Source organism: Carassius auratus, unplaced genomic scaffold, assembly GCF_003368295.1.
Source record: "Carassius auratus strain Wakin unplaced genomic scaffold, ASM336829v1 scaf_tig00217434, whole genome shotgun sequence".
NCBI classification, from domain to species: domain Eukaryota; kingdom Metazoa; phylum Chordata; class Actinopteri; order Cypriniformes; family Cyprinidae; genus Carassius; species Carassius auratus.
Genome location: NW_020529068.1, coordinates 5,001 through 22,112, shown reverse-complemented (window position 1 = coordinate 22,112; position 17,112 = coordinate 5,001). Strand labels below are relative to the sequence as shown.

The window sequence follows — 17,112 nt, the reverse complement described above, 5'->3', positions numbered from 1 at the left end:
TTAACTGTTGGAGAAAATTGGTTAATTTAAAGCTTTTTTGCTCTATTTTCATCTTCCGGATTTAAAATCTACATTGTGTTGACGTCACGATATGTGACTTGGCAATGGACTATAGTACATTGATGAGCGTTGGTGTCTATTCAATTATTTATGAGATTGCATGTTCTTATCCTATGAGAAGAAGTTGCTTCGCTTAATTATTCACAACAACATGTGTTGATTTGCTATGAAAGACGCATCAGACTGTGAAATGACATCGCACACATTAACAGAGAAACATTCATGGATCGCAGAAGAGTGTTTTTTCTTTGTAATAAGAGTTCGGCACAAACGCGATTCATTCACTTGGTGTCAAACAACCTGTCAAAAGAATTATATAAACGCCACAGAATAATATATATGTCTCATTTGTGAGTCACTTTGAATAAAAGCGTCTGCTAAATGACTGAATGTAAATGTAATGTTTTCGATGCAGGGTGCATCAAATAGCTGTGCATTTATTTGTGTTTCTAACTCGATGGTAGCGAAATGAAACGAATGTCTGAACGCAAAGCTGTGTGTGCTGTCAGTCTTCCCTCTTCCCCCTCCCCCGGTCCACTGCACACCACGCCCACTTTTTTAGCATTTTTTAAAACTGCGGTGAGAACTAACCAGTGCAGAAATGGGGGGGTTCATGACCCATTAATAGAGAGGCGAAAGGAAGGAAAAGATGTGGTAGAAAAAAGTGTACAAGCAATAGGGATAAGCACACCCTGGAGAGGATTGTGAAACAAAACCCATTCAAAAATGTGGGGGAGATTCACAAAGAGTGGACTGCAGCTGGAGTCAGTGCTTCAAGAACCACTACAAACAGACGTATGCAAGACATGGGTTTCAGCTTCGCACACCTTGTGTCAAGACACTCTTGAACAACAGACAGCGTCAGAAGCGTCTCGCTTCAAAAAGGACTGGACTGCTGCGGTGTGGTCCAAAGTTATGTTCTCTGATGAAAGTCAATTTTGCATTTCCTTTGGAAATCAGGGTCCCAGAGTCTGGAGGAAGAGAGAAGAGGCACACAATCCACGTTGCTTGAGGTCCAGTGTAAAGTTTCCACAGTCAGTGATGGTTTGGGGTGCCATGTCATCTGCTGGTGTTGGTGCACTGTGTTTTCTGAGGTCCAAGGTCAACACAGCCGTATACCAGGAAGTATTAGAGCACTTCATGCTTCCTGCTGCTGACCAACTTTATGGAGATGCAGATTTCACTTTCCAACAGGACTTGGCCCCTGCACACAATGCCAAAGCTTCCAGTACCTGGTTTAAGGACCATGGTGTCCCTGTTGTTAATTGACCAGCAAACTCACCTGACCTTAACCCCATAGAAATCTGTGGGGTATTTTGAAGAGCAAGATGTGAAGACCCAAGAATGCAGCAGAGCTGAAGGCCACTGCCTCAGAGATACACTAAAAACAGAGAAGAAGACTTGGACTATGCTCATAAACCTTGCGCGTGGTACACAAACGAATATGGAACAATACATTTAGTAATCAGTGTTAATGCTAGTTAATAAAAAAACAATTGTTCAGTGTTTGTTCATGTATTTGTTGCTGTTACGTGACGTAGAGGTGTTTGACTAGGGGGGAGATGTGGGCTGATGATGTCATCGTTTCAGAAAATATACGGATTAGCCGTCCAGACGAAAACGCAAAGACGGCGTTTTCAAATTTATCCACTCTGGGACCCGGTTTCAAAAAATTGTGGTTTCACCTGATGAAAACGCCGGATCCGTGTGGACGAAACGCCTATCCGATAAAAAATTTGTGCATATTCACAGAAACGCGTCTCCGTGTGTAGTATTGAGTGCTGAACATGCTCATACTTTTCATGTTCATACTTTTCAGTTGGCCAAGATTTCTAAAAATCCTTTCTTTGTATTGGTCTTAAGTAATATTAAAAATTTCTGAGATACGGAATTTGGGATTTTCATAATCATTTATAATCATCAAAATGAAAAGAAAAGAAATAAACATTTGATATATATCACTATGTGTGAAATATAATATAATATACAATTTTCACTTTTTGAATGGAATTAGTGAAATAAATAAACTTTTTGATGATATTCTAATTATATGACCAGCAGCTGTATATATGAATAAAGACATATCCACAATTCACATATCTGTTTTTTAGGAAATCGATATGCATAATTATTTTCAGTTATCTTTCGGCCCAGCAAGTTCGTCCAGCAGCTGTTGGTTTGTGTTTCAGGTGTTTCTGCTGATGAACGAGATGAAGTGAAGGAGGGAGAATCTGTCACTTTAGATCCTGGTGAAACTAAAAGCCCAAATAATGTGATGACGTGGTATTTTAATGACATTCTCATCGCTGAAATCACTGGAGATCAGAGTAAGATCTGTAGAGATGATCAGTGTGATGAGAGATTCAGAGACAGACTGAAGCTGGATCATCAGACTGGATCTCTGACCATCACAGACACCAGAACCACAGACTCTGGACTTTATAAACTACAGATCCACAGCCGCAGATCCAGCATCACGAGGAGCTTCAGAGTTACTGTCATTGGTTGTGTACCATTCGTTGGTGAGAATTTCAGAACACATCATTTACTTAACGAAGCTTACAGATATTGTCTTTCAAGAAGATGGACAAATGCGAATTAAGTTTCTTAAAGGTAGAGTAGGTGAATTCAGAGAGGCTACACTCTGCTTCACAGTGCAATAGAAGAACCTTTTCGTCTTTATGGCTCCATAAAGAACCTTTAACATCTGAAGTACCTTTCTGTTTATTTGTGGTGAAATGAGGTTCTTCAGATTGTAAAAAGGTAAGAAAGGGATGGTTCTTTAAAGAACCTTTGACTGAATGATTCTTTGCCGAACCAAAAATGGTTCTTCTACAGCATTTCTGTTAAGAACGTTTTTAAACACCTTTATTTTAAAGAGTGTAATAGCAAGCAGGCTTTGAAAGCATAAGATCCCACCTTCTCTGCAAATCCCTCTCCAAAGCCACGCTTTCTCTAAAACACATGAACACACACAGACAGAGCAGAGGCTGACAAGCGTTGAATGCAGTGAAAACATTACAGTATACAGTTCATAATATAACAATAATAATGCCTTCCTTTCTTACTCGCTCTGCAATACAGTAAAGGAACGCAGTGATGATGAATCATGTTTAGGAGAGCCTATAGTAATATTCAGACCAAGCAATATGATTGGATGAACATTTTATTATTCTACAACTTCCACAGACTCATAGTATCCTCCCTTACTATGTCAATCCTTTTCTTGTCCTATAGGGGGTGCAGATTATAAAGATGCTCGTGCACTAAATTCAGGTCTGTATTCAGGAATACGTGTCACTGTTTTCCGTGGCTCTGTCAGTCTCTCTGATTTGATCCAGGAGGTTAACAAAGGGTAAGTATTACTAACAGTTATTATAGTGAGATGAAAATATTGTCTTTATTATGCAAAGTTAGGGTTTAATTGTTTGTGTGTGATTATGTTTAAAAGGAGACCAGGTGAAAACTAAGCTCGGCATCTGTCAAAAGTCCAAGGATGAGGTAAAATTAATGCAGTTTATTATGAGATTTTCAGCTGTGTGTGTGTGTGTGTGTGTGTGTGTGTGTGTGTGTGAGAGAGAGAGAGAGAGAGAGAGAGAGATGTGGCTTCTTTCATGTCATTTAATAATAAATCACCATTACATCAGAAAATATAACAGCATTTCTGCTCTTCTGATTAAAATAAAAAAAAAATAAATAAAAAAACAATTGTGCACATACATTTTTATAAATCTGCTAGTCTTTACACTAAATAAATGGAGTTTATATCAAAATCATCTAGATGGAAAATAAAAATTTCAAAACGGACAGGTTTTCTTGAGTCACTGAAAGCTGTTCTCTCTCTCTCTCTCTCTCACACACACACACACACACACACACACACACACACACACACACACACACACTCTCTCTCTCTCTCTCTCTCTCTCTCTCACTCACACACACACTCTCCCTCCCTCCCTCTCTCTCTCTTATTGTTTCATTACAAACAGGAAAGCATCACCAGACCCGACAGGATCATGTATCTGCAAAAGGATTCAGCAAATCAGCAGCACACTTCAGCTTGTGTTGTTCAGCTTTAACCTGGAATAATATTCACATTTATCATTTAGCATGCGTATTATAACAAGTGCCTTGGTTTCTGGTTCTGGATTAGTGAAGAGCTTGTGGAAGAGATGTGTTGTCATCTGTTTCCTGAAGATAGAGATGCTCTCATCAGATCAGATGAAGGCTTCTGAGGGAACCGCTAGGTGGCGCTCATTCATTGTTAAACTTTCTCTATACATTTATTCAGTTCAACAATAACCTACTTTTACCATTCAGTTATCTCGATAAATTCATAGAACAAATGCTTTGTGACAATAAGCAGGAATTTCACACTCAATCCATCAGTAAGCTTGAGTTTACACAGATCTAAAAGTGTATCAAACCTTTGTCCTTGAGTTCTCAGGACAGTCATTATTTAATTTACGAAATCGATTGAGGGACAGGTTCCATGTGAAGAAGATCTGCACTACTCTTATTGTACTTGACTTGTCATGCACATCATCAATGTACTGTATTTGCACATTATAATGTGAAAAGTGTGAAAATTACTAATATGTTTTGCTTCAATGTGATCATAATTCTGCTCAGAATTGGAGAGTTTAGTTCAAAAGAACTAATTAGAAATCTTTAAGATGAACTGAATGGGGAAAATACTTCCATACTTTATGAACTTCATTGTCACTTTTGCACTTTTTTCATGTCTGCATGTTTGTATAAGTTGCTTTTAATAACATAATTTAAATAAATTTAACACATGCTGTTTTGAGTAAAAAAAAAAAAAAAATTATCATTTAAAAAAAATGTAATATGTCAATAGTTTTATTCGTTTTTCTTTTCTTTTCAGTAAACACATTCAATGTCTACACTGAACTACACACTAAACTTACAGTATTTACTTGAAGTTCCTCTGAGATTTGAAGTTAGTTTCAATAGTTAAACGACACTTTCACTTGATCACGGGAGTCTGATGTCAGTTAATGATCCCTGCATTCAAATATTACAAAAATTACAGTAATATTAAAAAGGTTTACTAATAAACGTTGAATAGATTTTTCTACATTTTAAAATTACACATTTTAAGTTATACTGCATATCTGACAGATATGGGTGTTGCTGCAACAAGGAATGTAGGAGGGGATGTTCTCGCAACCATGCACAACGTTCCCTAAAATTTTGACATTTACAGAGAAGATGGGACAGTGCCAACTATCACAAATGTTGGGTCAGACATTCTGGAAAGTTGGCTCAGTCCATGTACCCGAACACTGCATATCCATCCACCCTCCTGATTATTTCTGATGATGAAGCACTTATAAAGGCAAACTTATGTCTACAGAGTTGTGGGAATTTTTCCAGCCTTTATGCTTGGCAGACCACACACTTCAATTTAACCTTTGAACGAAACATGCAAAGCTCTGAAACACAAACACCCAGACGACAGGCAGTCTGCAGAAATGTGTAAAAAGCCCAGAAGAGCTAAAGTCAACTACTTCCCAGAGTGGATGAAGATGAGAAGACTTTGGGAAAAGAATGAGAAGAACTGGTGTCTGAATTTAAAAAAGTTTGTAAAAGATGGAAAAGATGAACAAAACATTTGCATATCAGTTACATTAAATTATTAATCATTGTCCAAGTGTGCAAGGCATAAAGAAATGATGGCCAGCGACCTTTCGACCTTCTCAAGTGAGTTACCAATCATGTTTAGAGACCAGAAGGAACATAAAGTATCTGAAAACCCCTTCTCAAAACATTATATGAAATACTTTTTTCACTCATTGCATATTTAAGGTGAAAGTCAAGTCAAGTCACCTTTATATATATAGCGCTTTAAACAAAAAAAAGATAGTGTCAAAGCAACTGAACAACATTCATTAGGAAAAGAGTGTGTCAATAATGCAAAATGATAGTTAAAGGCAGTTCATCATTGAATTCAGTGATGTCATCTCTGTTCAGTTAAATAGTGTCTGTGCATTTATTATCAAGTCAACGATATCGCTGTAGATGAAGTGACCCCAACTAAGCAAGGCAGAGGCGACAGCGGCAAGGAACCGAAACTCCATCGGTGACAGAATGGAGAAAAAAACCTTGGGAGAAACCAATGCAGAATGTCAAAGAATGACCAGAGTGCAGCTGGAACCTAAATTTATCCTCATTGGATCTCCAGACTCCCAAGCTGCTGGCGCTGTTGCCAAAGGTGGAGCTCTTAGAGAAAGACTGAAAACTGAGATGGAAAAACTGATGGTACTGTATAGTTTATAATGCAAGCCATTTGGTTACTTGTAATGGTGAAGGAACTGATTATTCATTTTTCTTCATGGTCAGCTTCCCCTTATGCAGTAAATTAAATAATAAAAGTGGTTATATTTAGGTACTCAAACAGGATCTGTTCCCAGGGATTGCTGTGTCCTCTTTGGTTTGACCTGCTGTATGTACTGAATCTCCATTAAAAAAAAAAATAAACTTATCTTGGGGCCTCATGCTTCGAAGCTGTCAAACAGTATAGACACACAAGTTTACAGTGAAATTGAAATTTATTAAATCCAGATCAACTAAGCACAGCTGTTCAAATCTTCACTGTTTATTTGTGTGCAGTGCTGGGTGCTCGTGTGTGTGTGTGTCAGTCAGACTCCGATTGGTCTTTCGCCTTCTCAATCATTAGATTGTCATAACCGGACACCGCCACATCGTGTCACATGCTTCCTGTACACTTCCTGGTTCATATCTAACAACACTGAACCACGTTGCCAGACGTACGAAAATTATCGTATTTGTACGATAATTTCAGAATTCTATGAAAATTTAAATGATGGTAGTTGCAGTCATAGGGCTCCTTTACTCAGTTTTCTTCCAAATACGATAATTTTGTACTTCTGGTACGATACTTGGACATTTCCAATCTGGCAACACTGACACTGAAACACCTCTGTACTACACACGCAATATCTGAATAATTACGTAGTAAAGCTTGGTATGAGAGTTTCTTGAGATCTGGGGCGTTTTTATTAAAAAAAAATCGAAAAATAGCATCTGAAATGCTAACTTGTGCAGCAATGTAAAAGGCTATAAATAACATATTTTTACAACAGCAAACGACCAAATTCTTGGATTATGCCATCGTCTTCCTACATTCTCATTGCTGGCTATATGAGTTACAAATAAACAATTTTTTACCTCGCACTTGGATCTCGTGACTCGATCATTGTAAAAAAGTGATGATACATTGATGTGTAAATACACAAAACGATCGGTCTGTGCAAGACACTGAACAACAGTATTTAGATTGGAAATTTTTTAGCATTGTCCGATGTTTCATTTTTGGCTGAACTAGCCCTTTAAGTCGTAATCACTAAGTTTAAAGGTCTTTTACTTTGCTTTTCTTCTATATCCTATAACATTAGGTTTTTTGTAATGAGACATTGTATAAAAATTAATCGCATGATTTCTCATCGCCACCTAAATATTCTCAGTCCCCCCAAAAATTTTACAGCCCGGGAAGAAATAAGAAACATTAAAAACTATGCTTCAGTGGTAGAAACACAGACTATGAAAAAATTTAAATATAGACAATGTATCTATATATGTGAGTATAGAGTAGGAATATAGAATGTGAAAAATAGAAATATAGACTGTGTATATCATATTTAGCTATTTGTATGCGAATGTATAGTATTAGCTTATGTGCAGTACAATAGTGCAGTAACGTGCAAATTGACTGCAACATGACAACAAAAGCAACAGTAACAGTAGTAACAGATGTGCAAACTCAGATGAGTAATATTAACAAATATACAATGGTAGTAATAACAGCAATAACATTACAAATGTTCAAATGAGATTACATTTAGCGGCTTTTAAATTCGAATCACAACGTAGCAACAAAGGACATGATCGCGCGATATCCGCCTTTGATCTCGTAGCGGATAGTCTGGAATGCGCTTATTTCACACGTGAAGCATCACGTGGTCTCTGACAACGACACACACCTCCAGATACGTCACATCTCTGGAGTGCAGCAATGCTGCTCCATTCATTCAAAGAACCGAAGCACGTTCGAGAGGAAAGATGCAGACAAAGATGTTCTCCTTTGGTCTGTTTGCAGTTTCAGTATTTCTATGGCACGGTAGGACCTTTATTTGTTTATTTATTTCTCCTCATGTCCACCATAAAAAAAATAAATAAATAAAAGAAAGAAAAAAAGTAGCCTAGTTTGGAGTTCCCTGCTCAAAGCAGAGGCTATTGAAGACCCAGATCCAGACAAAGACCTGTCAGTCCAAGAACCAAGCAGTCAATATTAATATGTAATCTAATATTTAATAAATTGACATTTATTTTCTTTAATGAACAAAGAACAAGACAACTAACAAACTTTTTTTCCACGTGTTTTTGTTCCAAGTAAAAAAATATATAAATAAAATAAAATAAAAGAGTAAATTAAAAATAAATGAAATACACTGAATGAGTCAATCCACCAAATGGGTGCCTTTTCTATCTTCAAGACATTTATATGTATGAAAATGGACATTTGAACATTATACGGGGAAGTCGTGGCCTAATGGTTAGAGGGTTGGACTCCCAATCGAAGGGTTGTGAGTTCTAGTCTTGGGCCGGACGGAATTGTGGGTGGGGGGAGTGCATGTACAGTTCTCTCTCCACCTTCAATACCATGACTTAGGTGCCCTTGAGCAAGGCATCGAACCCCCAACTGCTCCCCGGGCGCCGCAGCATAAATGGCTGCCCACTGCTCCGGGTGTGTGTGTGTGTGTGTGTGTGTGTGTGTGTGTGTGTGTGTGTGTGTGTGTGTGTGTGTGTGTGTGTGTGTGTGTGTGTGTGTGTGCACTTCGGATGGGTTAAATGCAGAGCACAAATTCTGAGTATGGGTCACCATACTTGGCTGAATGTCACGTCACTTCACTTCACTTTCACTTTTATGAAATTCAACAGAAAGTCCTTCACATATTTCTCACATGTACAGATTGAAACACTAGTACATAGAAAATAGTATATAGAAGACAAAAAAAAAGAATGAGCATCATAAACTGGAAACACTTCAGGAGTTTCGAAGTCATCATGACTTGCATAGCTTTTTTCCAGAGTGCTGCATTCTTTAATGTTCTGGTTGGAAACACAGATGGTGGGATGCCAAACCCCACTATGGCAGAAGCAAGCCGTCATGTTTGCAACTGTGTCAATGAGCACTTATCAGGATTAACTAAATGCTGGACTTCCAAAAGTACGTGAAATATTTAAAGTTTGCTGCATTGAATCAGGGACGTCACTAGGATTGGAAGACGGGGGGGGTTGGGGCGGTTTTTCTGCATGAAGGCCTTTAAATGACAAAAGTACAGAGAAAGCACAAGTTTAAAAAAAACTAACCATACATTTTACATTTTTACAGTCTTTGTGGGGATCTACTATCATTTGCACTAAGAGACTGACTAAACCAGTTTTCATTCCCTCCAGAAAATTTGACTAAATTTTACCACCCTTTACCCTTTGACTGATTTGGACTTGTAGGGAGGAACAAAAGTACACTGTAAATGAAAGGAAGCTTTGTTGGCTGGAATGCAACAATACACTTATTTCACCTCATTTGTCTTTTTTCATAATTTTTGGAAGTCATAGGTCTAAGTAAAATTGAAAACGTATGTATCATTAATTTAAATAGGTTACTTACCTTGAAATGTTTCAATTAACAGGCAGAAATTCTATTGTTGCAATTATTCCTTCATGAAAAAGTCCATTGTCTAAAACATAAGTATAAACACATTTAGTACAACACATTTAAAAAACATGTCAATCAATCTAGATTCATAATAGAAATTGCTGTAATTATAGGGTATTCTAATAGATGCAGAATTCAATATAAATAAACCATTAAAACACTTTTACTGTACAATTAATTAGTGCTGGTGCACAAAGATGAACATGGCTTCTGTTTTACGCTCCACTCTTTTGTAGGTTTGTAGGAGTAACTTTAACGTTATATAAATTTGGGGCACTGGTATGAATTTTTGCTGAAAGAGCAAATTGCCTCACGACTGCACGCTTTTCTTTCGTCTGGGTTTTGAATCAGTGGTGGACAGTAACGGAGTAGCTTTACTTCGTTACTGTACTTAAGTACATTTTTCAAGTATCTGTACTTTACTGAAGTAGTTTTATTTTGAGTAACTTTTACTTTTACTTCACTACATTCCAAAGCATAAGATCGTACTTTTAACTTCACTACATTTCATAAAACATATCGTTACTCCCTCTAATATATCACGTGCTCCGACACGCAGAAGCGGTGTCTGATTCATCATGAACGAACTGAGTCTTTTCAAAATAAACCTTTAAATCGGATCGCGAATCGCACCAAACGATTCGTTTACGAATTAGAATGATCCGATTGCAGCTGTTCTGGAGTCGACCACTCACTGATTCAAATGAACCGTTTAGTGTGAGTCTCCAGAAGTAAGAACCGTGAGATATTGTGAGCGCGTGCGTCTGATTTTGCTAAAAGTTATTAATGTCGGAATTTAGGATTAACTATTGTAACTGAAAATCATATTTTTTATTATTTATTTTTTATATTTTATTTTGATAATTTAGAATTATTACTGAAATACAACATTTTTTTGTTTCAAACAGTTCATTGAACAATAATAAATGAAGTACCTGAAGCTGACAATGAAGTAAATGTATAATAATTAGCAAAGATGATTAATTTAGCGCTGTAAACTCGCGTGTGAGGGGCGGAGACGCACTGCGGAGCGTCAGACATGCTTGAGGACCAAACACAGCAGAGCGGTAGGAAACTTCACTCCTCTCTCTTTTACTATAGCGATTTATTTTTAGATACGTGATCTGAGTCTTTCATAGAGTCGACTCGGTTGATTCAGATCGGGACTTCACAGCCTGTTCGCGACTCGGTTGATTCAGATCGGGACTTCTGGACTTCGGAGCATTTTCGCGACTCCGTTGATTCAGATCGGCACTTCGGAGCATGTTCGCGACTCGGTTGATTCAGATCGGGACTTCGGAGCATGTTCGCGACTCGGTTCATTCATATCGGCACTTCGGAGCCTGTTCGCGACTCGGTTGATTCAGATCGGGACTTCGGAGCATGTTCGCGACTCGGTTGATTCAGATCGGCACTTCGGAGCATGTTCGCGACTCGGTTGATTCAGATCAGGAATTCGGAGCCTGTTCGCGACTCGGTTGATTCAGATCGGCACTTCGGAGCATGTTCCCGACTCGGTTGATTCAGATCGGCACTTCGGAGCATGTTCGCGACTCGGTTGATACCGATCGGCACTTCGGAGCCTGTTCGCGACTCGGTTGATTCAGATCGGCACTTCGGAGCATGTTCGCGACTCGGTTGATACCGGTCGGCACTTCGGAGCCTGTTCGTGACTCGGTTGATTCAGATCAGGACTTCGGAGCCTGTTCGCGACTCGGTTGATTCAGATCGGCACTTCGGAGCATGTTTGAGATTTTTTTTAATTCAGATCTCGAAGCAGGAAGTGTTTGTCAAACAGTTAATTGGTGATAAATGAATATTTGGACTTGAGGTTTTTTTTTTTTTTTTAGACGAGTAACGTTAGACAGACATGAATGTTTATTCAGAACGGTACTGAAAATAAGTAAATATTGTAGCTGATGCTAAATGTCTAGCAGGCTTGCTGGTGCTAACTTGAGGTAATTTTTATAAATAATGTCCAAATATTTTTATTCAACCACCTATAATATATATAGATAGATATAGATATATAGATATATAGATTACATCTGGGGAGAAAAGAAAGGATGTGATGTTCAGAACATGGTAACTACAGTAATTATCAAAGAGGGGAAGAGATGCACCCCGTTTGGCCAGGGGTGTTTTTACACCGCAGACAAGGTTTGAGAAGGAAAAAAATCATTAATAAAATATAATTATAATTTCCTTAAGATGTTCTTCCTAACTTCAAGCCTTATTATCTTGTCATATATAACTGTGGTGTTCTGTAAAACCACAAACTTTAAAATACTTTTTTCTTACTGGTGAAGATCAGATTATCATCTGTTTTCTCTCAGGTACATCACAGTGTAAGCTTCACAGTGAACATTACTCTCATAAGCGTAGTCAATATCAACAACAAAAATATATCTTGACTCCATATAGTGGTTATTTTGGAAAAAATCCCAGGTATTTTGAGCAGTAGGATTATAAAAAAAAAAAGTGCTAATATAAAATTAAATTAGCCTATATAAAATTGCAAACATCTATCTTTCAGTACTTTTTTACTTAAGTACATACAAAATTGAGTACTTTTGTACTTTCACTTGAGTATATTTGAAAAAGGAGTACTTTTACTTTTACTGGAGTAATATTTTATTATTCGTATCTGTACTTTTACTCAAGTACTTGATTTGTGTACTTCGTCCACCACTGGTTTTGAACTTTTATAACAGAAAACTGCAGGTTCATTGAAACGATTCTCACGTAGTCTGTTGCATGATGTGTGTTAGCTCGGCTCGCTCGAGCAGCTTATTTCACTGGTCCGATCCGTTAAATGGTCCGTGCGGCTTTTCTATCTTAATTCTAATGATTTCAGATGCTGGCGAACAAACAGGAATATCACAATCATAGCACATTTAGAATTCAATTTCAATTCAATTCAAGTTTATTTGTATAGCGCTTTCTACAATACAAATCGTTACAAAGCAACTTTACAGAAAATTATGTTTCTACAATATTTAGTAGTAGCTAGTAGTTTGTGCACGTTTGACAGGATTTTAGAAAAAATAAAATAAAATAATAATAATAATACAAGACGTAGTCAGCTAGACGATGAACTATCAATATTATTAATTAATAGTTATTATATGATGCAGTCACACATGTAGCAATAATTGTTAGTTCAGTTTGTTGATTCAGGGTTAGCATCATGTGAGGTCCTCTGAGGGTCAGCATCATCTCTTCTCAGGTGTTCTGGATCCAGACTGGAGCTTGTGTAAATCCTAGTTACCACGGGATGAAGATCCCGTGGCGAAACATAGAAATAAAATAGAGACATCATTAGCATAGCTGCTGATCCAACAAACTAAAATTAGTTTAACCCAAGCTAATGAATAAAAATGCACATTTGATCAGATGCAACTACAATCACAATTTAAGAGATATATTATTTGTATGCTTGGTGAAAGAGATGTGTTTTTAGTCTAGATTTAAACAGAGAGAGTGTGCCTGAACCCCGAACATTATCAGGAAGGCTATTCCAGAGTTTGGGAGCCAATCGATCTGATTCTCTGGGGGAAAAAATGGACTAAACTTTTTTTAACGTATAAAAAAATTATAATTAACGTATGAGACACATTACTTAATGTTCTAACAGTTATATACATCATACGATTATATTAACAGTTACTTACCCTTCATAATCAGGCAGGCTGACGCCTTTTCCGTGCTCTGTCTCTGACTGGACCGTTAAAATTTGAACGGTGTGAAGCGGGAAAACATATTTAAAGAGTAACTAAACCCTAAACCAATTTTTTTTAGTTAATGATCTATAAGAATGGGGCTTTATTAGTGCTGTTCATTGATTTGAGTAACTTTTTTGACATTTGAATATAAAGTGTTTTAATTCTACAGTATATGGTGTAAAAACGTCTGAATGCTGCCCTCTTCAGGTTGAATGGTGGCTACTGCAGTTGAGTTTTCCTATTGGATGTTGCGGTGACAAGTGACATAAGCGGTGGCAGGAGAAGTAAGCAGTTTCCAGCTCACCACGCCCCTTGGTACAAGCTACCATTGTATACCATGGTATCATGGCCTTGCAATCAAAAAATGTCGTTATAATGGAAGTCAATGGGGCAAAAACAGCCACCAACAACAAATTAGGGAGACAAATTTAAATCTAATGCTGCACAAAAACTAAAAATGCATCAAAGCCAATGTTGCTACTAATCTTTGACATGCCCAAGACTGTTATAAAAAGTAAAAAAAAAAAAAAAAAAAAAAATCCAGCCACAATTACTTTTATATTGAAAGTAAGTCATTTTTGTGTTTTTCCCCCAAATCAGTGACATCATTTATGAACTTGGCAATTAAAGAGTTAAAATCTTGGAATTTTTTAAAAACATTTAGTAGTTTTGATCAGAACTGAAGTTGATTAATAGATTTATTCCAAAAAAAATTGAGAAAAAATATGAATCTGACACATTTTTACAGCAGTTTAATTGAGTGGATGTTTTCATCACAAACATAACAAAAGGGTAGTGAATTTGAACCATCCACAAGGGTTAAAAAATATATTTTTTCTTAATAAAAGCTTTATTTTACTTTTCTTTTTTTTTTCTTTTTGTTAGAACATGTTATATTTAAGTAAAAATGATCCTTTAGCCTTTATTTTCTGTCTATTAGATGACTAGTCTATTCTTGGGCTGTGTTCAGCGTTGTTTTAGCCTCAACGTCAGGGCTGTGTCTGGACGGCTATTAAATGTCTTTTAAGCACCACATTTTTTGCTGGCAAGAAAGAGCAAAGAGGGAAAAAACTGAGTCACACATAGCTTGCTGTAAATCATCAAGGATGACGAGTCTAAGAAAAATCTGACAGCGAAGATAATCCTCTTGTAATGAGTGATGTCTACACTAACATGGCGTGACATGACGTGAATCCCAGACGGTAAACTGCTGCCAAGTTTTATTTATGATGAATTTCAAATGATTTGCAACATCGCTTTGTCACATTCAGTGTACAGTAGACAGTTTTAATGTGTTCATTTCAACATGAAAGCACGCTAAGCATTGATCACTTCTTGGTTGTGTATGAATGCAAATATATGCAAGATATGAGTCAAGATGTGTGTTGTATGATGTATATTATGGTGTACAATAAGCACCAAATAACCTACATGTATAACATGTATGTTTCTCTGATGAGTGAATATTTAAACTGATGATGCTTTCATGCTGTTAGAGCTGTAGAAAATCATTTTCACAGCATTTTCCGGTTGTATTCATGTATATTTTTGTCCCACTTTCCCAAAAACATTGACAATTATCTGTTTATTTCTTTTCCAGTTGTGTCTGGTGCAGACAGAGTCTCAGTGTCAGCGATGGAGGGAGATTCAGTCACTCTATACACTAATGTTGAAATAAACCAACAAGAAAAGATTTGCTGGTATTTTAAAGACACTCGCATCGCTCAAATCAGTGGAGATCTCAGTTACATCTGTACAGATGTTCAGTGTGAAGGCAGTGATGAGAGATTCAGAGACAGACTGAAGCTGGATCATCAGACTGGATCTCTGACCATCACAAACATCACAAACACAGACTCTGGACTTTATAAACTACTGATACTACGCAGTAGCAGCGACAGTGAAACAATCTTCAATATTGTCATTGGTAAGGTTATTATGTTTAAAAGCAGGTTGTTTATGTATAAATCACATCGTGTTTATTATACCAGTGACATTCAGAGCTGTTTTTCTCTTGACCTGCAACACTGAACAAATACAGGTGATGGTCATATAATTACAATATCATCAAAAAGTTGATTTATTTCACTAATTCCATTCAAAAAGTGAAACTTGTATATTATATTCATTCATTACACACAGACTGATATATTTCAAATGTTTATTTCTTTTTAATTTTGATGATTATATCTGACAACTAAGGAAAATCCCAAATTCAGTAACTCAGAAAATTAGAATATTGTGAAAAGGTTCAATATTGAAGAGACCTGGTGCCATAATAATTATTATTATTCAATCAGCTAATTAACTCAGAACACCTGCAAAGCATTTAAATGGTCTCTCAGTCTAGTTCTGTAGACTACACAATCATGGGGAAGACTGTTGACTTGACAGTTGTCCAAAGACAACATTGACACCTTGCACAAGGAGGACAAGACACAAAAGGTCATAGCAAAAGAGGCTGGCTGTTCACAGAGCTCTGTGTCCAAGCACATTAAAGGGTCATGAAACCCCCAGACTACATAATCTAAGATTATAGCAGAGGTGTTTGTGTTGTACATCATAGAAGACAATGTTAGCATCCGCTAATTTTAACTGTTGGAGAAAATTGGTTAATTTAAAGCTTTTTTGCTCTATTTTCATCTTCCGGATTTAAAATCTACATTGTGTTGACGTCACGATATGTGACTTGGCAATGGACTATAGTACATTGATGAGCGTTGGTGTCTATTTAATTATTTATGAGATTGCATGTTCTTATCCTATGAGAAGATGCTTCGCTTAATTATTCACAACAACATGTGTTGATTTGCTATGAAAGACGCATCAGACTGTGAAATGACATCGCACACATTAACAGAGAAACATTCATGGATCGCAGAAGAGTGTTTTTTCTTTGTAATAAGAGTTCGGCACAAACGCGATTCATTCACTTGGTGTCAAACAACCTGTCAAAAGAATTATATAAAGGCCACAGAATAATATATATGTCTCATTTGTGAGTCGCTTTGAATAAAAGCGTCTGCTAAATGACTGAATGTAAATGTAATGTTTTCGATGCAGGGTGCATCAAATGGCTGTGCATTTATTTGTGTTTCTAACTCGATGGTAGCGAAATGAAACGAATGTCTGAACGCAAAGCTGTGTGTGCTGTCAGTCTTCCCTCTTCCCCCTCCCCGGTCCACTGAACACCACGCCCACTTTTTTAGCATTTTTTTAAAACTGCGGTGAGAACTAACCAGTGCAGAAATGGGGGGTTTCATGACCCATTAATAGAGAGGCAAAGGGAAGGAAAAGATGTGGTAGAAAAAAGTGTTCTAGCAATAGGGATAAGCGCACCCTGGAGAGGATTGTGAAACAAACCCATTCAAAATGTGGGGGAGATTCACAAAGAGTGGACTGCAGCTGGAGTCAGTGCTTCAAGAACCACTACAAACTAGGGATGCTCCGATCACGATCGGCCGATCGTTAATGCGCATATCGTCAGTAAAGCCGGTTTTCTAATCAGCAGTTACTTCCATCAGGTGCGTGATTTCACATAGAGCAGCTGTTACTACA

The 17,112-nt window shown here is 37.2% G+C and overlaps 2 protein-coding genes across 3 annotated transcripts in view; both read left to right on the top strand.

Moving 5' to 3' along the window:
* Positions 1–17,112, top strand: part of LOC113100985 (uncharacterized) — a 29,033-nt gene that overhangs the window by 7,934 nt on the left and 3,987 nt on the right. The window contains exons 3-6 of one of the 2 annotated variants that reach the window (XM_026265479.1): positions 2,250–2,582; positions 3,298–3,415; positions 3,512–3,561; positions 4,053–4,655. In XM_026265479.1, coding sequence (XP_026121264.1) covers positions 2,250–2,582; positions 3,298–3,415; positions 3,512–3,530 — 470 coding nt within the window. In that variant the 3' untranslated portion in view covers positions 3,531–3,561; positions 4,053–4,655. Of the gene's footprint in view, positions 1–2,249; positions 2,583–3,297; positions 3,416–3,511; positions 3,562–4,052; positions 4,656–17,112 lie in introns of those variants that run through there. The other variant, XM_026265480.1, reaches the window with a different exon arrangement.
* LOC113100983 (uncharacterized) overlaps positions 6,223–17,112 on the top strand; it is a 12,696-nt gene continuing 1,806 nt past the window's right edge. Inside the window, exons 1-3 of the mRNA XM_026265478.1 lie at positions 6,223–6,353; positions 8,061–8,227; positions 15,155–15,481. Of these exons, the coding sequence (XP_026121263.1) occupies positions 6,223–6,353; positions 8,061–8,227; positions 15,155–15,481 (625 nt within the window). The remainder of the gene's footprint in view (positions 6,354–8,060; positions 8,228–15,154; positions 15,482–17,112) is intronic.